The following is a 27,525-nucleotide window of genomic DNA, read 5'->3' on the forward strand; positions in this document are numbered from 1 at the left end:
AAATCTTTATTAAGCTACCTCATCATTATTATAATAACTTTAAGGTTTATTAAGCTACCTCATTTAACAATAGTAACGTTTTCACACGATGAAACCCTGTTTTATACAATAAGTATTATTTTTGTGGTTCTCTGGTAATACCTACCTATGTGCTAGAATTTACTTTAGTAGATTTCATGAATCTACTGATAATGACTTATGCTTTCATAATTTAACAATAATAAACATGAAAATACATCTGGTACTTATATTGTAACGGTAGGCCGCCCGCGTGTGGACTTCTGCCTAATACCCTAGCCAAAGGCAAGCTTTATCTCAAAGAGGCTGTATAGCCTCATAGGTGCCAGTCAAACTGACGAATTTATTAACGCCATAATTTTATTAGTGTTTTTTATATTTATTTTGACGTTTTTATAATAAATATTTTCATTATATTTTTCGTAGTTTTTATTGACTGAACAAAAACCTACTATACTCTTACCTATTTGTGTTTGCTTCAGTGAGTAAATCAAAAGATACATTTTTATCGTGCATTTTGTACATCTCAGTTTAACAGAACATTAGTACCTATATTGTACACTCGCCTTTTTGCGCTGGCCTCTATACTTTAATAACATTGTGCAATTAAAGTTTTAATCGCTAAAAATCATTGCGCAATCTTCAATATCAACCCTATATGATCAGCACAACTCTTAAAATTGCGCAATTTAATTGATCGTCTAGGGGGCGTCGAATCATCGAATGAGCTTGGAGTTTGACAGCAGCTTGACATTATATAACACCAGTGCTCGATACGTCAAAGACGGGTTGCTATGAAACGCTTGCTAAAAATGTAAACAATAAAACAACAAGTGTTTGTGAGGTGCAATAGAATATTATAAAGCAAAGCATAATGAATGAATTGAGTGCAAGTGTCCCTGAACCTAAGAAAGTGGGTGTCTGGGCTGAAGGAACTCACATTGAGGCGAAGTAAGTGTTCATATATTTTGCTACATAGCTAACCAATTGATAGGAAGTCAATGAGGTAACCTGAAGTTGTTTGTGATAAAATATAGTACTTTCAAGGCTTAGCATACAAATAATAATATTCTATAAAAGTCATTTGAGCTATCTCCCAGAGTAAATCCGCCCCAAGATGACCAACTGGCTGCGTTATGTAGGTACCTAAGTTAAATCACTACTCTTCTAGAGAATTCGTGATACCCAAGAAATCACCCGACTCTAGCGATGATATACCGACGATACCCGACCTCGATGATCTGCAAGACATACTGGAGAAAGAAATATCTATGCCACCTGTGTAAGTTTAGTTTTATTTACATAGAAAAGTCGATATTAACTTTTGCTTTCACCCATATCCCGGACAAACTTCTCTTCTAGTACTCAAATAAATATCATAATCAATGTAGCATTCTTGTAATATTAGTCTATTAGATATCAAGTTCATTTATAGAAAACATACAAATTTTATAATTAACTAGTTTTTGCCCGCGGCTTCGCTCCCGTCAACTGACTTCTCTACTTTACCCTATTTTTTTTTTCATAAGAACCTTCTCCTGACAATAACAAACACAACAAAAAGAATTAGCCAAATTGGTCCAGGCGTTGTTGAGTTATGCGCTTACCGACACATTTTGCCATTCATTTTTATATTATAGATTAATGTAAATATTTGCTATACAACAAAGAGTGGATTTATAAATCACATTTACATTTAAAAATATTAAAATTAAAAACTATTCTAGTAAAAATCCTACATTACAAAGCATCTAAAAACTGCAGCGCCATCGCTGTTGACTGGGAGTGTGCCCATGAGGCTGGCAGCATTACCTCATTGGATTACCATGCTAATCCTTTGCCCAACCAAAGTAATATTTCGAAAAAATATATTGCAAGTGTTATTATTCACCAAACTGAAATATTTCTTTCAGATCTGATCACAAAGATACTGAAACTGTGAATGCTCTGTCAGAAGTTGGAGGTGGCTTATCAGGCACGGCGGACAGCATTGAGGCTGTACTAGAAGTACTCAACTCTTACATTCCTCACGAGGAGATGGATTCCGCAGATACTGTGTGGACAGTGGACTCCTTGCTCCAAGAACTAGCTGAAGAAAGCCAGGAATAGGAGTACCATGTTAGGGAAAATTCAAATCTGTAAATTTAACAGTTTATTTTTTATGAGCTCAAAACACAGTCATTTTGTATTAGAACAAGCATTTAGCATGAGTAGTTATACCCACCTATAAATTGATTACTGAAAAATTTGCGGTGTTCCTCAGGGGTCGGTTCTCGGCCCTCTCCTGTGGAACATTGGATACGATTGGGTCCTGCGCGGTGCGCTTCTCCACGGCGTCAGCGTGATATGCTACGCTGACGACACGCTAGTAACAGCACGTGGGAAGACGTACCGACAGGCGGCCATTCGGGCCACAGCCAGTGTCGCGCAGGTCGTGGGTAGGATCCGGCGTCTTGGCCTCGAGGTGGCCTTGCACAAGTCTGAGGCCCTCTGCTTCCATGGGCCGAGGAAGAAGCCACCTCCGGGGTCTAGCATCGTAGTAGGAGGGGTCACCATCGCTGTCGAATCGACGATGAAATACCTCGGTCTCGTTCTCGACAGTCGGTGGGACTTCGGGCCGCATTTCCAACGTCTCGCTCCCCGATTGTTGGCCGCAGCTTCTGCGCTCTCACGCCTGCTGCCCAACCTCAGGGGACCCAATACCTCCTGCCGGAGGCTCTATATGGGGGTCGTGCGGGCGATGGCGCTCTACGCAGCGCCAGTGTGGGCGAACACCCTGATGGCCCGCAATCTTGCAGTGCTGCGAAGACCTCAGCGAGCGATGGCCATCAGGGTCATAAGGGGATACCGTACGATATCCTTTGAAGCGGCATGCCTCCTAGCCGGATCCCCACCATGGGACCTAGACGGGAAAGTCCTCGCGTCACTCTATACATGGCGCGAGGAAGCAGTGCAGCGGGGTGAGTGCCTCGTGCCTCGACAAGTTGAGGCGCGCAGGGCAGAGCTCCGCCAGGTGTTAATGGTGGAATGGGAGCAGCGACTTGCGCGACCCACGGCAGGGCACGCCATTGTCACGGCGGTCAGGCCCGTTATGAAGGAGTGGCTGGAGAGAAGCCACGGCGCCCTCAGCTTCCGCCTGACACAGGTTCTTACCGGACATGGGTGTTTCGGAAAGTTCCTGTGTCGCATAGGCCGGGAGCCCACGCCCAAATGCCACCACTGTGGGATCTGCAGCGAGGACTCGGCGTTGCACACGTTGGTGGAGTGCCCAGCATGGGAAACGCAGCGCCGTGACCTCGCGGCAGCAGTAGATGCTGCGGGAAGTCTTTCGCTGCCGGCTGTTGTGTCCTGCATGGTCGGCAGCGAAGAAGGGTGGAACGCCGTCGCCTCCTTTTGTGAGGATGTGATGGTTTTAAAGGAGGCGGCGGAAAGGGAAAGAGAAACTGCTTCCTCTCTCCCCGCCCGCAGCAGACGTGGTGGGCGTCGCAGGGTGGCTGATTTCCGGCCACCATAGGGCGCGGCCTGCGGGCGACAGACTAGGGGCGTCTGTCGTCCGATCAGAAACAGGCCTCGAGACGGTGGCGTTGTGTTGCGCGCGCCTCTCTTAGTGGAGTTTGCTGTGGCCGCTGGGTGACGGCCACAGAGGTTGACGGGGCCCGCCTTTGAACATCTGGCGGGCCAATACCTGTCGGGGGTGCGGAAGAATGCTTTGGCGATACCCGTGCCCTCGACAATAGGTAAGGTAGAAGGCAACACTGGGTGGGTTTTTAGCCGGTAAGAGTCCGGCACACCCCCTCCACCGACCCCAGGTGGAGGGAAGTCCATGAGGATTTTCCCCCTACCAAAAAAAAAAAAAAAAAAAAAAAAAAAAAAAAAAAAAAAAAAAAAAAAAATTACTGAAAATTTTAAAAATTAATTCAGTTATAGTCTGTTGTATTAATATAAGAATAAGGATGTGTGGAAAAAGTATTTAGCTAAATAATAAGGAAGAAACAAGTTTTGTCATAATTTTATTTGTAAAAAACTTTTTATTTTTTTTTACTATTAAATACTGTGCTATAACAGTTAGTTATTATAACAAATTATCCGTCCAATTTATTAGTACGCTAAGGAATGATTGTTCTCACTTATTAATAGAAAAATAAATAATTGTAATTTGAAATTATTGTTGTTATTGTACATTTAATTGAGTTTAATATATTTTGATTTATTTTTACTCTTGCATCTACGTATATTTTCTTTCTCGTTTATTTAGTGGTTTACTAACAATGACATTGAAACAAAGACTATTCATATTATGGTGATTCTGACACGGCACCAACGGTAACACCACGGTAACAAAACAGCGCAACCGCGCGGTCGTGCGGTGTGCGGGTGAAAAGTTTGAGCTGATTTCACAGAAAATACAACATGAGATCTGTTTTGATGCCTTACCTCGGTGTGCGGTGCTGTGTGTGAATCACTGTAGCTGATGATATTTATACATTTTAATTTATCAACTCTTATCGAGGAAACCTTTCAATCTATGGGGTAGAACTTGATACAGCTATGATACAATATTAGTGTGGATAATAATACCTAGGGCCATATTTAATGCATGTTAGCCCCTTTTCTATTACAATTGGCTGTGAAACTATATTTATTTGATAGTTCTCTACTCCAAAAGAATGTTTGTTAAATTGTATGCATAACCTATTCTGCTTTTGTGATTACAAACTTTCTAATGTGATAAAAAAAGTCCTAGAGTTTTATACAGTTCAAATTGTTTTACATGCCAAGTCTTTGCAGACTAATCAAAGTTATTTGAGATCTGGTAAAAATAACAGGTTACCATAACATTGTGATGGGGCAAGATTTCTTATCTGACATGGGCAGATAACTGCGGTAAGCTTCCTGAGTGTATCAATACTAAGGCCCACGTTCACCAACAACATACATATCAGTTCTTAAATAACTGGTTACTTTGAATCTTGAATTTCATAGTTTTTTTGTAGTTTTGTTTTAAGAAAACTGATGTTTATGTTGACGGAGAACTCAGCCTAACAATAGAATCGCTAAGATGTCAGTCCATAAGTTACATCTTGATTAGATACATAGGTACTCTTTTACCCAGTACATTTCCTTACCAGCTAATCATTAGAAGGATATACAAATCCGAACACAATGGAATATCTGGGCCTAGGTTGCCCACTCGATATAACAATTTTAAACTAACAGTTTGGGCAACTAAATAAATAATTCTTAATACAATTTCTAGCGATTGCTGTGACAATATTTTTGAAGACACTGTAAAAGTGGCAATTTTATTTGTCACAGAGTACTAGAGCTTGAAGGCTAAAACTATTATTTTACATACTATATTGAAGCCCTATGAGATAGAACAGCTAAGAGAGGGACACCTAACAATTCATATAAGTCTATTAATTTGTGACTTGTTTACTATAAATCATTAGTCAGCAATATAAAACAAACATGAAGTAGCTGTTCTAAAATAAGATGAAGATATTTCAGTGACAAAACTGTAACCTATTTGCTTCTATGATCGATTGATAATCTCAAGTCATATCTTTCTAGCCACATGCTCAGAAAGATGTGAAGTTTCGATTATCAGGGCTATGATTGCTGATATTCGCATTGTAATACACTTGTCTTTCTATTTCGGGAATTAAATCTGAAAAGCTATTTTCGTAGGAGCAAACAAGCCTAAATTAAACTGAATTTCTAATATTTCTAGCTATACTACAGAACTGGACACAATTTCACCTAACTAGAAAATAATATTCTTGCTAATTACTGCGAACTGAGGTCAGGAACAACAAGTTAGCTAGGCATTCTAGACCGTCAATAATTTGCTTCTAATATTCTGTTTTCTTTGCGCTTAACAAACCAATAAACTGAATTCTAAATGCATTTGTCAATGGAAACAAACCCTGTATTGCGTTAATTTTAGCTAGCGCAAATTCTTTTAAATTCTTTGAGATTAATTCTGAATCAACAATTATTAATTCTATGACCTGGATGAGATACTTTGGATTAGACTCCTGGTTGATCCGCCTGCTGTCCTGAAGGCAATGTATGCTGTGATACCTAGGACAATGTATGAGGGCAAGATTGTTGCTGCGTACATCTCTTTGGTATTCAATAAACTGAGTCCAGACACAAAGAAGTGTGATACTATGACCCATCCGACTTTGATGTAGTTTTTGTCATCGAATCCGCTGAAGAATATGACACTCCAGAATGTATTGAGCAGTATCATGCAGAGGGTCATTGCTGCACTCGTCACGAAGAAGTACTCAGTTCCATTGTAGAGACCTAAAGTGCCTGGCCCCACCTGGAATATTAGAAGGAACAATTTTATTCTAATGTCTAAAAATAGTCAAATTCTTGATAAAACAGTTTAAACGGATTAACATTGTGTTTACTTGATTGTTACAGTTTTCCTCTTGTAACAGTTGCAAAGTTTACACAAATCAAGCTGAGGAAGTGTTTGGCTTATTCTATGTATAGCAATTTGTCAGGTAAGTAGGTAGGTATTTTGTGGTTATTTAAATCTATAGTCATTACTAGCTGTTTTTCTAGTTTCACTTGTGTCCCATGTTGACTACTGCCAGTACCAGGACAAAATATTAACATGCCATTAATTGCCAATATTTCATACAAGCAATATAAAAAAACTTACCGAATCAGCTAATACATTAATAAGGGCAAAGGCGCCACTCATGGTTCCGAATCCCAGACCAGATACGTAAGCCATCTCTAACTTGTTACTACCGATGTTATGGTTTTCTGATATCTCTTTCAGTCCTGCTTCTGTCTTCCGTAACAGCAAATACATGCCGTACCGGAACACTTCCTGAAACACATTTTATTTCCTGTTTAATACTTAGAAAGAAGTTCTGAGACTTATGGGTATTTTCTAGGAATAGTTTTGCAACAGTAAAAACTACTTGCAATTTTGTAGTATGCTATGTAATGCGGAAGTGAACTCTTAAACTTGTAACATAATAATTTTATATTGCAAGAGTGCATGGCATAAAATAAAAATAGAACAGGTGTGTTACCTATGACAAAGTTTTAGACAGATGTTACAAAATTTACGATCGCAAAAGCTATATTCTAAGCTAGATAAACAATAATACACATTACTGACCTGGATTATGATAGCAAACACCATTCCGAAGGCTAAATACGACCGTAACGGTACCACTGCGTACCACACCACTGACGACACCAAAAACGATAGCAACCACCCAAATGCTGCAGCTATCATGATGATGATGCGCACTGGGTCGTTTGCCACCGTCAGCGCGAACATCACCAACGGAGCCCCGAACGCTAGGAGGGAACAACTGAAGAATTCTGCTAGAGTCATCCTACACAATTATTTACAACTGTACAGTAAACCTTACACCACGTAACAGCTGCCTAATGCAGTTGATTGATTAGCTTAATAAGAGTAATCAAACTGTGAGCATTTGATAATGAATCAATATATTGTTTTGTTACAAAAATTAAATGAATCACGAATCACAGCAATGAGCAAAAGCAAACGCAGTTTGTCTGTCAGTGTCAAACTGTCGGTCTGTCAATTATGTCATATTGACGCAAAATCACAGATATCACAATTCAAAGTTAAAGATGCAATAATTAAACGTAAAGATCAAAAATTGATTTAATTTTCAGTCTAATTAATTTTAGTGCATATTTTAGAATAAAACTGGGGATATCTCTGATCCTTCTAACTATAGACCTATATCGCTTGCCACCGTAGTGGCTAAAGTATTGGACAGTCTGCTTGACCAAGAACTAGACAAGATCCTACATTTAGCAGATGCACAGTTTGGGTTTAGACCCAATTTATCTACAGAAAGTGCAATTCTTAGCCTCAAGCAGACTGTCCAATATTACACAGACAGAAGTACCCCCATATATGCCTGTTTCCTTGACCTTTCCAGAGCTTTTGACCTTGTGGCCTATGATGTCTTATGGGAGAGGTTGAAGGAAGCAGGTTTTCCGCGTGATCTTTTAAACGTCTTTCGTTATTGGTATAATAACCAGCTGAATTTTGTTCGTTGGGGTGATACTCTGTCTGAGGCGTACAGGTTGGAGTGTGGAGTGAGACAGGGTGGGTTGTCTTCGCCAAAGCTCTTCAACCTGTATATAAATGGGCTGATTGCTGAGCTTAGCAGTATGCGTGTCGGATGCTGGATTGACAATGTTTGCGTTAACAATCTTAGTTACGCAGACGACATGGTACTGCTGGGCCCAACAGCTGGCGCAGTCAGGAAGCTGTTACGTGTGTGTGAGCGATATGCCAATAGTCTGGGCCTCGTGTACAATGTGAAAAAAAGTGTATACTTGGTTTTTGAGACGCCAGATGGGAAAGTGCCGCAAAATCCGGTCTTAACTTTAAATGGATTACCGTTAGCCAGGGTACATACATTTAAATACCTGGGACACTTCCTTACCTCGGATCTCAGAGACGAAGTAGATATTGACAGGGAACGCAGGGCGTTGGCGGTACGTGGCAACATGTTGATTCACAGGTTCGCTCGTTGTAGTAAGGAGGTTAAAATTACACTATTTAAATCTTACTGCCAATCCTTCTACACGAGCAGTCTGTGGATGAGACATACTAAACGATCGCTTGACGCCCTGCGTGTGCAGTATAATAACTGTTTCAGGATGTTGTTGGGACTGCCGCGTTTCTGTAGTGCGTCAGGTATGTTTGCCTCTACGCATACTGACGATTTTCACGCGATAATGAGAAAGAAGATCTATTCCACACTGTCCAGAGCGCGGTCTAGTTCGAACAACATACTGAAAACATTATCTGAGAAGTATGACGATCCTTGGTTGTCTCATGTAATGAAAGTGCTGGTCAGAAGACCGTAATTTGATATATTGTCGCTTTTTCTTTTTTCTTCTACTAACATAATTCTAAGTTTTATTGTTACTAACACAGTTTGGGCCTAGTTGCCATTATTTCTTTTACTCACATAATTTTAAGTTTTGTTGTTACTAACACAGTTTGGGCCTAGTTGCCATTAATAAACAAGTTTATTATTTTTGTGTTTTCCCTACTTCCTTGTATTGCACGAGACACTAAATAGGTACAGGAAAACCTTGATGTTACGTGGTGAACTGCTGATGATTTATAAGCATAATATCGTAGTTATGTGCGAATCATTTCATAGAGATTTTTTGGGAAACTACGTTAATGGAAAACCACCAAAGTATAAGCATTTAGTTATTTACTTTGCGTTTAGTCATGGGGATGCAACTGAAGTACAATAATTTTCTGAGGTTTTTTTTTAGAAATGCGCCATCTAGTGACGGATGCCCCGTAACTTGGGTATTTGTACTTCGTTTTAGTCACTAGATGTCACTGCACCTTAGACCGATATTTCATCGATTTAATAACAAATCTAAAAAAAGTTTTGTGATTAGAAATATTAACAAATATTGTAATTAAATAATTTTATGATTTATTTTTAATTCTTTTTTATCTATGAGGACGTCTTAGTTAATCACAATAATCACACTACTTGAAACCACTTGAAACACTGACGATTGACATTGACAGTCGACCATACTTTTAAATTAAACCGTTTTCCGTTTTCTAACGTGTTGGTTTATTCTGAGTGTTATTTTCTGGTTTTTTTATTACGATTGTTGCGTGTTCCTGGACTCTGATACTGACTGCTTCTGTGATTGACCTGGCTTCGTATTTTGGACCTGTGATCTACTGCATTTTCATTGACCCGGCTTTGTATTTTGGAACCTCGATCGACTGCTTTTACATTGACCCGGCACCGTATTTAGGACTAGAAAATGCGTCCAGTGGATCGTCTTAGGGGCGGAATGCCATCAACGTCAAGATATAAGTGCTACTTTGATTGTGACAATGACGGTAAGTTCAAAACTTTTAACTTTATAATGCACGTAATTTATCTTTTGCTGATAGGCTGCACAATATCCATTATTGTCATCCGTGCAATCTGTGGTCATCATAGTCCTTGAGTCATCAAAAATCTAAGATGCACTACCACACACACTCCTGTCCTGACCCTACACAAACAATTGAAACTGCACATTAACTTTTATATCCAATCAAAAGACTCGGAATCTACGTATAAGACAAAGCCCGCTCTAGACGACCCTCTGACCAAATAACTTCATCAGGTTTTAAAACTATGATTTTACAGTGGCGTAGCATGGGATTCCGCCGCCCGGGGCGCAGGTATATTTAGCTGCCGGTCAGTGGGTAGTCTTAGGGGCGAGCCCCCTTATTTAGGTACTTATTTAAATTCAAATGACTACAATTTAATAAAATTCTAAAGATGGTTTTGGCAAGAAAGAATTATTATTGATATCGACTCATGACCAGGTGCGGTCTCAGCCCATGATTTTGGGATTCACTAGGGTGCTGGAAGGAATACTTTCAGAAATTGTTACTGGCTCTCTTTGATATGTAGTGCAGCAGTGTGAAAATTTTAGCATCCTACCTAGGATTTTGTTGATTCATACACTAATGATCTATGTATAACTTTGTCGATTCATACAGCATGCAACAATATTTTTTGCAAACTAGGATATGTTAGATTTTCCTTTAAAGCTCAAAAAACATAAAGCCTTGTGTGGACTAAGCATTTATTGTCAAATTAAACGAAAAACAAGCAGATGTAAAAATTCAAGAGCGAGTCGAAAAATTTAGTACCCTGCCTGCCTGATAGGTTAGATCTTCTTTTAGTAGACAAGAAGTTATTGGGAGGTAGGCTAGAAGTATAGATAGATATCTATCTATCTTGTTGTATTTGTTATGGTGGTGGTGGTGGTATCTATACACACTATGTACACCATAACAAATTACAATTTAAAACTTAATAACTAAAAGGGGTGTAACAATGGGTGGTCTTATCGCTAAAAGCGATCTTTTACAGACAACCTTTAATGTATAGTGACTCTTCTCAAGAAAATTGTATTATGGGGTGGCATAAATAGGAACTGACAATGTAAAGGCGGCAAAAAATGCCTTTGCCTCTACTGTCAACGCTATCAGCTTCTACTTGGCTTGATGCTGCAGCTAGGCGGCGGTGCCGGCCCCTAGAGTAGCGCCACCCAGGGCCATGGCCCCCTCGGCACCCCCATGCTATGCTACTGTGATTTTATTTACTTCAACTGTGGTGTTCCTGTTCTAGTACTGCTAGACCTCAGCTATTATTTCTAGTGTTAGATTAATATTCAAGGATGGTATCACAGTACATTACTAAAATTTTATACATATGATGATGATATCTATTACGGTATTTTAATGAGAGTGAGTTGTTCATGTATAAAAACTTCTTGATTTCAGGCCCATTGCACCGATTTCCTAAACCTGAATACCCACATTTGGAAAAGTTTAACTCGTGGAAAAAAGTACTAGATAAAGCTTTACAAGAGAAAGGCGACATCTACATTTATAACCAAATTCGATTTTGCGACAGACATTTTGAAGAGTGTTACCGTTCAGCCAGTCACCGACTTACTCCAAATGCAATACCAACTCTAGGTACCTACTATTTAGATGTCTTATGTTATTTAAATCTTAATAGAAACAAAACCACATTTCTTTGCCTTCGCTGTAATAACAAAATTGTTCCTCAAATATTAAATAAAATTTTCTACTGAATAATCTAATCCTAATTAGAAGAAAATAAAATGAATATTATATACCAAAAATAATTGATGCAACATGCTATCTTCTAAGAATTAAATGAATATTGTTCTATATTCTACATAATTATACAGTAACTATAAATAATTTCATCCTTTTGCAGATTTATCTACATTACCAGTTGGTCAAACTCTTGAAGGTCCATCGGGACATGTCGAGGCAGACATGTCGAATTTATTAAACATTTCGCAAGATAAACTTGCTGTCATTGAGCCATCCAGCTCTACCCACTATCATAGTGATGTACAGAATGCATTACAGACAGCTGAACGCCCTAAAGGTAAATATTTTTATTGACAATTGACCTTTGACTTGTAACATTAGGTTTTTCTTTCCATCATCAGGATTCCAATTTGTTTCCACTGTAGGGTCATAAAACTTCTTGCAGAGAGAGAGAGTGGGCATTTAAGCGTACATAGGGAAATAAGGACAGAGAAAGCGACTTTGTTTTATACTATGTAGTGAAGCCTATGTGTTATTACATTTTTTATAAGCTATATTACTGTAAAGTTTCATCTAAATCCGTTTAGTAGTTTTCGCGGGAAAGAGGAACAAACATCCTCACAACATTTATAATATTAGTACTAGTATAGGATTATTTCATACTAACTGCGTCCCGCGGTTTCACCCGCGTATACCGGAATAAAAAATAGCCTATGTCTAATTCCAGGGTATAAGCTATCTACATACCAAATTTCATCCAAAGCCGTTCAGTAGTTTTTTCGTGAAAGAGTAACAAACATCATCCAAACTTACAAACTTTCGCGTTTATAATTTTAGGTAGGATTATTTCCGCACTTGCAGGAATCAATAAATGTAAGACAATAACAAATCTCCGAACTTGTAAACCTGAATTAAATGGATTAATAATAATAACTTGATATAATCCTACAACTTATGTGTCATAATAATTATTCATCCAAATAGCTAGTTCTAACCATCCATACCATTTTTTTTCGTTGGTAGAAAAGGCCCAAAAATGTATGGAGTCTGAATGATCTTCTTTATATCCATTTTTGTTTACCCATAAAATCCCCATAAAAAATATTTATCAAGCTTGTATCTGCTGTTGTAGGGAAGTCTCCACTTTTTGTATCTGTTCCTCGAAGCCTACCTATTCCAATCTCTGGTCATAATATAATAACAGAACAATATTATGTAACATATTTTTATCACAATTCTATTAAAACTTTGTGTAACACTATTTCTTTGATCTGAGGTGTAACATAATTTAAATTACAGGTTCTAGGAAAAGAGGGACTTGTCAATATTTAAAACGAGTCGTCACCTCCAAAGAGAAGGAGATAATAAAGTTAAAACAGAAAGTATTGAAGCTGAAAAAGAAATATAAGGAACAAAATAACAAGAAACTCTCTGCAAGGAAAATTTCCACATCAAAATCATTTTTGAAAGAGTTAAATAAAATGCCTGCAACAATAAAAATATTTACTTCCCTCCAAATGAAATGGAAAAAGAAACCACGAGGCAGGCGATTTACATTTAACGAAAAAATCATGGCATTGACCATTTACAAACAGAGTCAGAAAGCTTACAACCTCATGCGAAAAATGTTTGTCTTGCCATCAAAGCGCAGCCTACAAAAAATGTTGAGTAAATTTGAACTGAAACCAGGCTTCAATCCTGATATATTTAAAAATTTAAAAGCTACAGTAGCAAAATTGCCGGCAGAAAAAAAGTTGGTCAATTTACTGTTTGATGAGGTATCATTGGCTCCGGGTGTTTTTTACAACCCTGCCCTAAAACAGATAACTGGTTTTGAAGATTTTGGGCACAGACAAACAAAAAAACTCGCAGATCATGCCTTGGTCTTTATGATCAAGGGTATAAAAAGCAAAGTGAAACAACCTTTATGCTTTTCATTTTGCCAAGGTGCCACGAAAAAGGACGATTTAAAGAAGCTGATCAAAACAATAATAAAAGAAATCTCCAATACTGGATTGATAGTTATTGCCACTATATGTGACCAATCAGCCACAAATATTTCTGTGATAAAAAGTCTTCAAGAAGACACAAAACGCAAATATTTACAAGAGGGTAATGAATATAGGACCCAAGCCTTCGAGTTTGAAGACCAAAAGGTCTTCCCATTATTTGATCCTCCACATCTTTTAAAGGGAATGAGAAATAATTTACTCGCCAAACATTTGAAATTTGTACAAGATGGGAAAACAAAGTATGCAAAGTGGGAACATTTGGAGATGCTGTTGAAGTTAGATGTTGGGGATGATGAAATTAGGCTTGTTAATAAATTAACAGAAAACCATGTTAATAAAGAGAAAATTCCAAAAATGAAAGTGAAATATGCTGCACAAGTTTTCAGCCAAAGGGTATCATCAGCATTGAGATTCTTAGCAAGTAAGTATGCTTTTTATTGTTCTCATTATTTTCTCTATATTTAAAAAAAATTGCTATTAATTTACTAAATTAGATTTTTATTTTTAATTTACATGTTTTTAACCATCTTCATTCTCCACAGACAAATTAGAAAGTTCATTATTTTTCTTTAAAATAATATTAGATGTCCTGGCTACATTTATAAGTTCAAAAATATTTAAAAACAAACAATTGAGATGCTATTTCTCTCGATAAAATTCAAAATAAAAATACAATTCATATCTAATAATTTATCTAAAATTGGCTATGTCAATATTTAAGATGCATAAGATATATTGTTGGAATAACATTATAAATTGAAATGAAATAATAAATTAAAATTATCATATTGAAATAAAAATTTGAGACATTATGAAACTACAAAATATAGTTTAATGTTGGTTTCTTACTAATTATATTTACACCCACAACTATTTACTGAACCAACTGATAAAGACGCACAGTAAATCGTTACTGCCACTTTAAAGTTTGTAAGTTTGTGCCTTTTCGACACAGCCGTGAGGCACACCGTTTAATTTTTTAATTAAATTTTTGTATTTTTGTTTTTTTATTGTGTGCCCCTAATCTGGGTCGAATAAATGTATTTTCTTTCTTTTTTCTTTAATTTCGGTCCACAATAGCAAAAAAGATTGATATGAACTGTATTCTAGTACTTATTTAATATATTGTTTCAGAACACAACCTTCTTCCGGCGGAGTGCGAAGAAACTGCTGATTTTCTACTCATTATGGACAAACTATTTGATTCTTTCAATGGACATTCATATACAGGTGATCCAAAAATTTTCAAGGGGTGTGTAATGAATAATTCTCCTCATTTTAGATTATGGACAGAGGTAGTTCCTATATTGGATTCAATGACTTTTAAAACTATAAAAAAAAAACGGGATGGTACAGAAGAAGTAAGATATGAAAAAGTGCCATCCCTTCAAAATTGGATCCACAATATTAAAACGTTTAAAGAAATGTGGGAGTTTTTAAAAATCAAATATAAAGTTACTAGCCTTTTAACCAGAAATTTCAATCAGGACCCTCTTGAAAATTTTTTTTGTAACATTAGAAGTAATGGGATACGAAATGTTAATCCCTCGTGCCTACAATTTATTAATGCGTTCAAAACTTTGTTACTTAATAATTTAAATTCGCCCCATTCTGTAAGTGCCAACTGTGAAAAAGATGAAAATAAATCACTGCAATCTTTCAAAGATCTTCTTGCTGAAAAACAAAACAATGAAATTGAATTGGTTAGTGGTGATTTTCCTATTGATTCTTTAATTAATACAATGAACCAAATTAAATGGAATGACTCGATTTTGCATGCCGAATCAAAAAAATATGTAGCAGGATACATTGTAAAAAAATCGAAATGTAAAGTGTTCAAAAAATGTGGAACATGTACTAATGATATATTAAGAAAGGAAATTGATTTTGAATCATTTAATTATGAAATAGATTATACGAAAAAATCCTTATTTAATGCATGTGATGATTTTATAAAATTATTAAATGAAATATATTATATGATTGTTGCATGTTTACGAGATTCACCTGAAATAAAATATCTGAAAGAAAAAATGAAATTTTACATCAATTGCCATTGTGATTTTAGTATAATTACTTGTATAGTTCATAAAAATAAATTAATTGATTTTATAATTAATATGTCAATTAATTTAATCATTCACAGTTGGTGCACCGGGGTTAATAGAATAATTAACGGAAAAATAACAAATTTCGATGTAAATGATGAAATTAAGTTACAAGCATTTAAATATTGTAATACACATAAAAAAAGGAAATAAAATATACTTAGCCGATAAATGTACTCTTTATCTTTTGTTTTTTTATTATCTCCCATAATATTATTGACTAGACTAGAAGTTGGAAACTGAAAACTGGAAACTGGAACTGGAAATTGAAATCACTGTTTTAAATTCAATTTACAGTAAATTGAATTTAAAACAGTGATTTCAATTTTCAAATTTAAAAACATATTTAAGAGAACTCTTGAAAAGCGCCATCTACCCTAACCATACATGAAGTAACCACGCCATCTTGTGACGGGGGCCCGTTAACTTTCACGCTAGTAAGTTGTTTTGAACGATGAGTTGCGTATCTATCTCTAAGTGTATTATCTATGCGTTTAGTTATTTCAACCACTGATCGATAAGTGTCAAAATATTTATGTCAGTAAGATGTCAATTTTACACAATTTCACAAAAATAACCTCTACTTGGTTCAATGTGATTTACAAATCTAATTAAAATAACAGGAAAAGCATTATTTATATGTTTATAAATAACCATGGCTCCGAAAGGATCTAAGAAAACTTTGTGGGTGGACTGCGAGCGATGCGGTTGCAGCATAACAACAAACGATAAAAACATTCATGTTGAGTTAGAATGCAAGAAAGATCAATTGAAATGTCCGTATGTTGATGATGGGAAGCTGTTTACTTGGCTGCAGAGGACTGGGGTGGCGCCGGATGGGGCTCCCCGTGATGCTGTACTTGTGCATCCGTCGGCTGGCACGTTAATAGGCGCGGTTATTGGTTGTCCCCTTCAGTTGAGTAGGGACGGCGCTCCAATGATGGTGAAGCGAATGTGGCCTTCTAAAGCGTCTGCACCGGCGGCAGTTATATTACCCGCAGCTGGTAAGAGCCTCTAGACCTCTCTATGACGTTAACAATATGTCTAACAAGATAATTTATCAATCAGTTAAGCCTTATTTTCTTATTTCACAGATTTATCCAGTGCATGGAGCAATGACAATATGAAGGTGACAGTCTCGGTGATAAAAGAGGAAATACCGCAAGCAACAAGAGTAACAATCAGACTCAACAACCACAAAACAGAATCAGACATTACTGATATTTTAAAACAACATTTTTATAGTAACTTTGTTTGTATTGGTAGCATTTTAGTTTATTATTACTTTGGTAAGAAATTAGAAATTGAGGTGATTGATTTAAAATCTGATAATTTAGATCATAAGGGTTGGTTTGTTTTAAGTGAAAATAGTGTTTGGAGTATGGAAAAGGATAAAGTTCAGAAAATAAAGAAAAAGCCACAGGTTCTTGGCGGTGTAGATGATATTTTGGAAGAAATACAGACCTTTATCAAAATATCATTCAGTATGGATGGCCTAACAGCCAACTTTCAACCCACAAGAGGCTTACTTCTTTACGGACACTCAGGAATAGGCAAGACAGCTATTTGTAAATATTTAATTGAAAACATCAACTGCTTTTACATAGAAATCAATGGGCCAGCAATATTTAGTAAATACTTTGGTGAAACTGAAGGTACCATGAGAAGCCTGTTTGAGAAAGCTATTCAAAATCAGCCAAGCATTATACTGGTTGATGAGATAGAGACAATATGTCCGAGGCGGTCTTCAGGCAGCACGGAGCAGGAAAGGCGAATAACTTCAGCTTTTGTGAACATGCTGGACAGCCTCCATGCAGACAATAGCAGGGTTTTTGTATTAGCTACAACCAGAAAGCCAGAAAACATAGATCCTATGCTTAGACGATTTGGCAGACTGGACAAGGAAATTGAAGTTCCTGTACCAGACAGACTAAGAAGGAAAGAAATGGTTTACAGTTTGCTGAAAAACTTGCCAAACAAAATATCAAGTGAAGACATTGAATATATCTCGGACTTAGCTCATGGTTATGTGGCTGCAGATTTGGTGAATCTGTGCACACAAGCTACCATGAAATGTATAAAACGTTCTAGTGATTATATAGAGCGCGATGACCTGATCGCAGCACTGACCATCGTCAGGCCAAGTGCCATGAGGGAACTGCTCATTGAAATACCCAATGTGAGGTGGACAGATATAGGTGGGCAAGATGACTTGAAATTAAAATTACGTCAAGCTGTCGAATGGCCTTTGAAACACGCGGAGAGCTTCCGCAGGCTAGGAGTGAAGCCACCAGGTGGCGTCCTACTTTACGGACCACCAGGCTGCTCCAAAACCATGATAGCTAAAGCTTTGGCAACTGAAAGTGGTCTGAACTTCCTCTCAATAAAAGGTCCGGAATTATTTTCGAAATGGGTCGGCGAATCTGAGCGCGCTGTTCGAGATCTGTTTACAAAAGCTCGTCAAGTGGCTCCTTCTATTATATTCTTTGATGAAATGGATGCGATCGGCGGTGAAAGAGGCGCAGGGGAGGCGGGGGTGCACGAGAGAGTACTGGCTCAACTCCTGACTGAGTTGGATGGAGTGGTACCACTGAACTCGGTCACTATTTTAGCGGCAACCAACCGCCCCGACAGGATGGATAGAGCACTATTAAGGCCCGGCAGGTTAGACCGACTGATCTATGTCCCGTTACCCGATTTTGAGACTAGGTTACAAATAATAGAGTTGAAATTAAGTAAAATGAGCACAAGTGATGATGTGAATTCCCATAACTTAGCAACAAGGACTGAAGGGTTTTCGGGAGCTGAGTTGCAGGCTCTTTGCCACGAGGCTGCGTTGAGGGCTTTGGAGAAAGACCTTGACTGTCCTGCAGTAACTATGGAGCATTTTGAACATGTCCTCAAAGATTTTAAGCCAAGAACACCCGAGTCTCTTTTGAAGGTCTATCAAGAATTCGCTTTGGGACAAAAATCTGGATAAGAGTGCCAACAATACATTATTAGCATTTTACGCCTTTAGTTGAATAACCAGAGAATCGCTTCTAAAGTGTGCTGTGTGCATTTAATAACAGGTTAATAATAAGTGTAAGTGCCTTACTTTCTAAATCATTTATTTAATAAGAATTCTTACAGCTATTTGTATAAATTAATATTAAATCTAGTCCTTATTTTAATCACATCAATTTTTAATAATACATGTTTTTATCTCGACTTTTAGATATAAATACAAAGTTATTCATATTCGGAGTCAAACAAAAGGGAAAGATCATAAATTTCTTATTAAATGTTTGGAAGAAATGTGAGATTTTTATTTTGTATCCATTTTTTTTTATCAACCTAAATAAGATTTGATTTTGGTACTTGAGCATGTCAAGAACAAAAGTTAATGCCGAAAAGTACCAGTTAATTATGTTAAATAATATATAAATAGGTACACAAACAGTCCTACACACGCTGGGAATTTACAACACAATAGTTTTGTCAGTTCGCTCACATTGGAGTAGCAAAGAGTACTTTTCACTTAAGTTGGAGTTACATCTCATTCCATTTTTGTGACTGATAGTAATGGCTTTTTATAATGAAACCATTTATTACTTATATATTTTAATGTTGATAATTTCTGGTCATAGATTAGTTTAAATTTCCAAGGTGCAACCCTATATTGATCATAGATCTAAGGGTGCGTCCACATCTGGCGAATGTGCAGCTCGCGAGCCGTTTGCTCGCTGCCCGCGAGCTGCGCGCGTGCATTTTTGTTCGTGCGCCGCTTCTGCTTGGCCCGCGCGCAGCTCGCGCGCGACCTAAGCGTCGCACGCGAGCGGCGCGCAGGCGGCGCGCGACGCGCTCTTTATTAAATAATAACCGGAACTGTAAGGGCGAGAACCGAGTGCGCGCAGATCGCGCGCCGCCCGCGCGCTCTATACGAGCCTTGCATGAGTTGCGCTAAAGAGGCACACCAAACTATTGCAGTGACTGCACGCGCGCAGCTCGCAGACGGCTCGCAATCGACTCGCGTGCTGCGCATTCGCGGCACATTCGCCAGATGTGGACGCACCCTAAGAATCAATAGACTGGTACACTTTACCTACACTAGGGCTTCCAATCCCGCAATACCGAGATCTCGGTATTCCGGGATCCCGCATCATTTTTTAGTCCCGAGCGCTGCGGGATTACGTGTGCGGGATCCCGCTCGATTTGCGGGACTGTAAAGAAACATGCGCACGACCATTCACGACCGCGAACGCTGTTTTCTTCGCAAACATTTCCAATTGAATGATAAAAAAAAATATATAAAAAAACCAAATAATTATTTATCATTCAGCTGAAACTGTTTTTTTCTATTGTACTTGATTGTATTTTTATATTTGATCTCAGTAATTGAAGTGTAATTTGATTGATCTCATTTAACGTTAATTAAAGTGAAATAACGTTGATTTAATTTGACTAATTTGTTGTTTTATTTGCCTCACATAATATTTTTCATAATTATATGCGGGATCCCGCCAATACCGGGATCCCGCGGGATTTGAATACCAACTCCCGCCAATACCGGGATCGAGCATGGGATGCGGGATTGAAAGCCCTAACCTACACCAATGCGGCTGAAGCAATCACATTTTAAATGCAAGTTTACACACTATGGTATCTACTAATAAGAAATTCGACAAATCGTCTTTATCGTCACACGCATATTGCAAAAATACTCGATACTTAGGCCTAAGTTCACCGACAACACAAACGTAAATTTTCTGAAAAAACTGTTTACTACCGTACTTTTTTAGAAAAACGGGCGTTTATGTTATTATTGGTGAACTTCGCTTTATTCGAATATTTCAATACATAGCTTCATTTGCTACGTCAAAAAAAGTATATATTCTACTTCATATTGCAACATACATAACCAGGACCTATATAACTACGTAGAAAACTTTTTATATATGTAGTTTTACTTGCTTATATTTACAAGTAATAACTAAATACAAAATGGATGTCGCTAGGAATTTTTTACACACATTTTTTTTATGTGGAAAACATCTTAGCTAAGATTTACATGATAGCGTATAAAAATCTTATAAAGTTAGGCAAGGTCTGTATCTATAGACTGTTTTACTTAGGAAAAACAAAATAATCCTCTTTTTGTCATTGTTGGATAAAAACTGAACACATTTTTTTATCTCTTAAGTACAGAGGCGATTTATTTTCAACCGACTTCCCAAAAAGGAATATGTTCTCAATTCGGCCGGTATGTTTTTTTTATGTTTTAATATCTATACGTAGAACAGCCCATATATACAGTCGTTGCCTTTATTTTTTTTTCAAATCACCTAAGAATCTTAGGTTAATTAGTGAAACCTCAAAATTTTGAAATGTTAATTTTTCGGTCAGTCTTTTAATAAAGAGATAACATTAATTCACATTTTTTCAATCGAAGTCGGATTACCAGCCGACACGTCAAACACTTTTAAATTGTACGTAAAGTACAAATTTTCAAGTAATTAAGAAAACCTATTAAGGTATTTCTATTCTTTTGTAAGCCTATGCTGGTTTCCATAGTGGAAACCACAATGTCAAAGTCCAATTTCAGTTTTTTTTATTTCCGATAATTTTTAGGGTTAGTTCACACCTACGCACACCGAACGCTTTTTTTGGCAAATCTTTCACAACTTGGTCTTATTTTCCAGGGTTCAACACTCATATTTTTCATTGCTTCGTTGTGTCTCTATGTCTTCGCACCCTAATAGCTTCTCATAGTAAAGGGTACCATTTGGTACAGACGCCAGCAGGTCAATCTACCCGGATCTGTCAAATTTTATCAATCGAATATTAACTTTCCACTATTGCCATAAGGTTGAAAATCTATTGTAGAAATTTGACAGATTAAGGTAGCTTAACATGCTGTGGTCTGTACATACTGATGTAACTACTTAGTTAATCAGATCATAATGCTCTCTGGTATAAGGGGACAATGCCATGAGATTGGTTTCATTGATATTCTTTCAGCGTTAATTTAAACTGATATTTTAGAAATCTATATATATAAAAATGAAACCCGCTTTCCGTTGTCACGACATAACATGAAAACGGCTTGACCGATTTGGCTGAAAATCAGAGGGGAGGTAACTAAGACCCGGGAGAAGGTTATTGTTGTTTAAAAAAATAACTAATCATGGCTGAATACTCAAACGCCACTCAAAATATTAAGCATTACTTCAAACATCATTCTATCTGTCACACATTAATATCTGCGAAAAAAGTAGCGTTTGAGTACTTATTAGTAAAACCTTAAAGAATACCAACAAATACAGTCCCAGTTCACCTTAAGACCCAGAGCTCACTACTACGTACCCTGATTACCCTTAGACGCGCAGTATCTCAGTGTGTCGGTTGTAGCAGATGGCGATCCAGTCGGGCTGGGTGGCCCCCCACTGGATCTGGTTGACCTCGCCCTCGGCGGCGGTGTACGCGAGGATGGGGTCCTCGATGGCGCGGGGCATCTGCTGGATGTCCCAGATTAAGGCCTGGTGGTCGTCGCCCGCTGTGCAGATGTGGCACGAGCTGGAATGAAGGTAGTTACAGTTTAGTAGCTTCTTGTTGTGGTTTCAATCGTATACAGACTTTCCTCCCTTGGATAATATATAGGGTAATATGCTGTATCTTATTCTGATTTATCAAAGTCGAATCCTTTATGTAGTTTTACACAATACACATATTTAAATCAGTGTATTTTTACCTGACTGTCATGAGGTGTTATGTTTTTTCATTCCAATGCTGTGTGAATATTATAGACTTTACAATTAATTGAAAAATCCTGTATTTTCAAGGCTATCCTTCCGATATACAAAATCCAACTTTTGCAAGTAGTATTGTTTTCTTTTTTATATATTTTCCTAGTAACTGATATCAATTATTACTATATGAATACACATAAGAAGTGGGCGCTTTGAGGGCTGTCTTTTGTAAATGTTAACCTTAAAAAAAATGCTGTTTTGTAGTCAATTCTGAACAAACGATTCTAAATTCTGTTGGGGGTCCTAGAAAGGGCTTTGTATAATATAAGTGTACCTATGTGGGGCCCAAGCGATGCCATTGACGCAGGCTCTGTGGTTGTTGAGCCTGGCGACCGGCGTGCACGGCACCCGCACGTCCAGGATGATGACCTCGCACGCGTCCATGGCCACCGTGGCGAGGTAGTTCGGGTCCTGCTTGTTCCATGCTAAGCGGAGGAGGGGAGTGTGTTGCGGGTCCTAGAAAAATTGAAGATATTTGTTTTATTCATAAGACACTGAAAGTACTTGATATCTACCTAGTTCACATAATTCATACATATTTTGAAGCCATGGCATGACATCACGCAAATATTGCTGAACAGATTTCAATTGAATTTGGTACACAGTCTAGAGCCTGAGAAAGGAGTAAGGCGTCGTCCTAATTGGGAGCGATCGTACGATGGCGCGATGCGTTTTTCATCTCACGATCAAAGTGGTCGTACGATGACCTAACAGGTGTCCTAATAGATCGCGCGATGTCAATCATGCGATGCCGTCGCTCTTTATTGGCGATGCACAGTTTTTGCTATCGGGCAATATTGCTTTAAAAGTTGCAGTACCTACTGTGTGTCACTGGTGTTGGCCCTTGCCCCTTTCGTACCGCGCCCCTCGCGCGTCGACGCATCGCGTGTGTAACCAATTAGGACACCCAAAAGAGATCTGTTGGTTTGATTACATGGTCGCACGATGAAACGTATCGTACGATCGTTATTAAGCATTTCATGTGCTCGCACGATTACTTGCGAGGTTCAAATAGGACACTCTGATGAAATCTGTATGTTTGAACTCATCGCACGACGAGAACGCATCGTGTCATCGTACGATCGCTGTCAATTAGGACGACGGCTTAAGCTTCTTTTTGACGCATGTTTTACTGCCAAGAAAATTTACGGTAAATTAACTGTAAGTAGGCGCGGTCAGATTTGTATAAGTCACAATAAAAACATACCGTCAAAAAATGTCACAAGTACGCCATGAACAAAACGTACATAAACAAGAACTACTATTTGTCCACATGAGGGAAGTAGTTCCCTCACAATGCACATAACAGCTAGTTACCTCATAAATGATGGTGGAGTGTTCGAGATGCCTCAGATCGAACATGCGCACGGAGCCGTCGGCGCCCACCGACGCGAACATGTCGCGGCCGCCGCCCGCGCGGCTGAATGCTATGTCGTACACTTCCTGTAGGGAATAGATCAAGTTTATGAGTGTAAACTCCATGTAACGTCCCTCGATTTAACGACAAACTCTCTAAAGCGTCGAAATCAATTGGCTTTAGGTGGTTCAGCTTGTTTTCCATACACTGATACACTCTCTCCTTTTAACGCCAACTATTTATAACGCTATATATTATTTTATTTTATTTATTTTATAGCGTCCCTTCGACTGTAAACTATAGAGTTTACACTGTATTTTTTATTTTATTTCTTTATTTTTGGTAGCCATTTTTAATGAAAACTCGACTATACGGGTTGTGCTTAAAACACATACAGATTTTTTTTGTTGCTTAAGTTTGCCATGTCTATCTGTTCATGAGTCTGCGGTATTAGAACACCAGAGAGAGGGAACTGACATTACTTTACTGTTGCCTGGTAATAACTTCTTTTGTTGTTCGCTGGGCTATATTTATAATGTTATTTTGATATTTTTAAGAATATTTTTTTAGATAATAGTATGAGAAAATAAAATGTATTATTCTCTTAATTTATTAACAAAATATCTGTTAACTAGATATTAGTTGTTATAACAATTTGAAGCTGTCGCACCTTATCATGAGCAATAAGTTGAGTCTTCACATGTCCGGACACTTCATTCACTCTCCCCAACACCTGCCCGGTCTCCAGCCCCCATATAGTACAAGTGGTATCAATACTGCTTGTACCAATGAGGTTGGGGTCCACCTCATTCCAGTCGAATGATGTCAACGGGGCACAGAAGTCTGAGTTCTTGTTGTTGTTCAGTACACACTCGAAGAGGGTGTAGGGTTCACCGGCGCGCCAGATGCGGAGGTAATCACCTAGAAAGAGGTGACAGGATTTTAAGTTCGACAGAAATTGTATTTTTATTTTTGTATCCCATTTTTGGAAAAGGAAATCAGAACAAACAGCATGAAAATATTTTCATAATCGTTCATTTAATATAATTGCTGTCTCTTCACATATGAGCAAGATACTCAGAGAACATAAACCTTGGCTGTATTTTCATATCAAATTCAATCAAAGCCAGTTGAGTTATATTGCAATGGACCCATACCAGACAGTTACTATGCAATAATCATATTGGTAAGAATATTTAAAATCGTCACACTTTAATGAGAAGTAAGAATTCTAAAATTACTAACTTACCACTAGTAGCCAGCAGGTCAGGGTAGACTCCCTTGCTGTCAGGAATCCACATGATCTTAGTGGTTGGGTATGGGTGATCGAACGTGCTCTTAGCACTGAACTCACTGGTCTCCTCATCTAGAGATATGATTTGCACCTGTAAAATGGTAAACAGCTTATATTGAAAGGACTGCATACTAATAAAATGGTCTAAATTTAATCCATCAATTGTGGACACCTGCAGATTAGCCCATTTATGTGACAATTAGAGAGTAATCAAAACTTCATATATGTTTTGATATCTTTATTTTGATGTTTCCTACAGATTTACTCTCTTCCCTTGGAAAATAGTCTCACACCCAGATAAAATACAGCCTGTCATTCAGGGATAGTGTAGTTTCCCAGTAGTGAAAGATTTTTTCAAATGGGTTAGTTTTGAAGCCTTTAGCATTACTTCATTAACCAAACCTACCTTGTTATTATACTCTTCAACAAAGCTTCCCAGAGCAAGTCGGAAGCGCTTGTCTGGTCGTACTGACCAGTTCATGGAGTACAGGGGCCATGGTGCCTGGTATCTGTGGACAGCAAACAGAGTACTGAAGGTTTTATATGTTACAACTCAATCAGCTTGTTTCTCTGCTTGTTGAGCTAAAGAATAACTTGTTAAGGCCTAAGTACACCTAAAAACACACATAAACATTAGTTTTCTTATAATAACTGTTTACTATGTATTTTCACAATCAATTTTCAGAGTAAACACTTGTTTTAAGCAATATGTGGAGGCTTGTTATTAGCAATGTTTAGTTTTAATTTTTTTTTTACTCATAGTTTGTAATTAGTCTGTAAGCCTTCTTTAAAATGAAAAAAAAAAAAAAAAAATACTGATGTTTCTGTTCTTGGTAGGGCCTTAATTGGGTTTTCAGTTTTTCTTAGAAAGTTTGGAGACAGAATGTGAGTAATGAGTACATTTTGTAAGATAAATATTTACTGTATGCAGTCAAGGATGATAAAAAGATAAGACATACTTAATGTTTGCTTAACATGAACTTTGATTCTTAAGTTACCCAATATAAAGTCTTGATGTTTCAAGCTTTTAGGGTTTATTTATGTAACAATAGAGGTAATATTACACTCACTTGTATATTTCCTTGCGTTTTGTGCTGGAACTAGTGGTACTCGAGCTACTATGTGGCATCGACATTCTAGCTGCTTTTTGCAAACCCTGTGAAAAAGTTACACGATATTTACCAATATTTACTACATTTCTTGATGATTTAGCGGTAATCTTGGAGCAATTACGTCAATTCAATGTTTATTTACTATATTACTGCAAATGTTAGCACAAACATAACTTTTTCGCAAATATAAATAACGCCAAACGTGAAACACAATATTGTTGAATACAAACCTCGTTTCACGATGTAACTAGCTCAACCTCTTTGGTTTTAACTCATGTGTTATATTAACGATGAAAGTTAAAGACTTTTAATTAGGACAGAGCCTATTTTATGACTTTATTTATAAACTAAATCCCATGTGAAACGAAAGCATTATTTTTACAATTTTGACGTGATGCATGACATTTTAGTTTATGTGTTGCCACTGTAAACTATTTTGACATTGATTATTGATTTTTTAAAAGTTGCCATTTACTTGCTGGTTCTTTTCAGCGACGTCGTCGGGGGTAGCATAATATTTTAACAGAGCATAACTTCATTTTTTTTTGTTTCTTTTATTGTACGTAATAGATAGTTATAAGTATTAATTACTGGCAAAATGTCAAAAAGGTAATCTTTGCCATCTGGCCATATACAGCGTACTCACTGTTACTGTTAGCTAATTCTGCGGGTAGGCAGACGTGATTTTAGGATATTACTTTAGTACACTCCCTTACATGAAAATTACCTAAAAACATAATTACATGTTGTTACTTCCCTAGGGGCCGGGTGGAAGCACCGGGAACCACTAATTATCTACTATACCTGCACACTACTGCACAGGTATACAGTCTTCGGTAAATGTTAATTATTATTTCCATTCCTCCATCTGAACATTGCGTGACTTGTTATGATAATAAATATTATATTAAACTATCTACTGCATACACGCATATTGAATAGGAATTAGATTGTTATGATATTAGTCACCATTAATCTGAATTTTGACCTACATTTAAATATTTCAGACGTGCGCCTTGCATTCCTTTGGCGCTCACGCAACGATGGTGTTACTAGATCAATATACATTCCCACTAATTTGGGTAAAAATCGTAACTGCTGGGAGGTCGAAATTAATAATGTGTTATGTAATTGCTAACAGACTTATTACAGGTTCATATTAACTCACCAT

General features: G+C 37.5%; 4 protein-coding genes across 4 annotated transcripts; 2 read left to right on the forward strand and 2 right to left on the reverse strand.

The window, feature by feature from the left end:
- The first annotated feature begins 792 nt into the window (after positions 1 to 792).
- On the forward strand, positions 793 to 4,180 carry LOC124629865. Its single transcript, XM_047163516.1, has 4 exons — positions 793 to 969; positions 1,190 to 1,300; positions 1,932 to 2,252; positions 3,911 to 4,180. Exons 1-3 carry the CDS (start codon positions 893 to 895, stop codon positions 2,125 to 2,127), a joined length of 384 nt encoding a protein of 127 aa, XP_047019472.1. The 5' UTR covers positions 793 to 892; the 3' UTR covers positions 2,128 to 2,252; positions 3,911 to 4,180.
- LOC124629864 (gamma-secretase subunit Aph-1) lies at positions 4,012 to 7,578 on the reverse strand. Its single transcript, XM_047163515.1, has 3 exons — positions 7,172 to 7,578; positions 6,701 to 6,874; positions 4,012 to 6,352 (listed from the first exon to the last, which is right to left on the reverse strand). Exons 1-3 carry the CDS (start codon positions 7,391 to 7,393, stop codon positions 6,026 to 6,028), a joined length of 723 nt encoding a protein of 240 aa, XP_047019471.1. The 5' UTR covers positions 7,394 to 7,578; the 3' UTR covers positions 4,012 to 6,025.
- An 8,757-nt stretch (positions 7,579 to 16,335) lies between these two features.
- On the forward strand, positions 16,336 to 19,100 carry LOC124629955 (ATPase family protein 2 homolog). The gene is made up of 2 exons (XM_047163638.1): positions 16,336 to 16,807; positions 16,898 to 19,100. The coding sequence occupies exons 1-2, from the start codon at positions 16,459 to 16,461 to the stop codon at positions 18,781 to 18,783; spliced, it is 2,235 nt and encodes a 744-aa protein (XP_047019594.1). The 5' UTR covers positions 16,336 to 16,458; the 3' UTR covers positions 18,784 to 19,100.
- A 1,964-nt stretch (positions 19,101 to 21,064) lies between these two features.
- On the reverse strand, positions 21,065 to 26,764 carry LOC124629957 (DDB1- and CUL4-associated factor 7). Its single transcript, XM_047163640.1, has 8 exons — positions 26,585 to 26,764; positions 26,313 to 26,398; positions 25,649 to 25,751; positions 25,198 to 25,333; positions 24,619 to 24,869; positions 23,909 to 24,034; positions 22,866 to 23,047; positions 21,065 to 22,358 (listed from the first exon to the last, which is right to left on the reverse strand). The coding sequence occupies exons 2-8, from the start codon at positions 26,375 to 26,377 to the stop codon at positions 22,160 to 22,162; spliced, it is 1,062 nt and encodes a 353-aa protein (XP_047019596.1). The 5' UTR covers positions 26,378 to 26,398; positions 26,585 to 26,764; the 3' UTR covers positions 21,065 to 22,159.
- Between the last annotated feature and the right edge of the window lie 761 nt (positions 26,765 to 27,525).

The sequence above is a fragment of the Helicoverpa zea genome, chromosome 4 (genome assembly GCF_022581195.2).
Source record: "Helicoverpa zea isolate HzStark_Cry1AcR chromosome 4, ilHelZeax1.1, whole genome shotgun sequence".
NCBI lineage: Eukaryota > Metazoa > Arthropoda > Insecta > Lepidoptera > Noctuidae > Helicoverpa > Helicoverpa zea.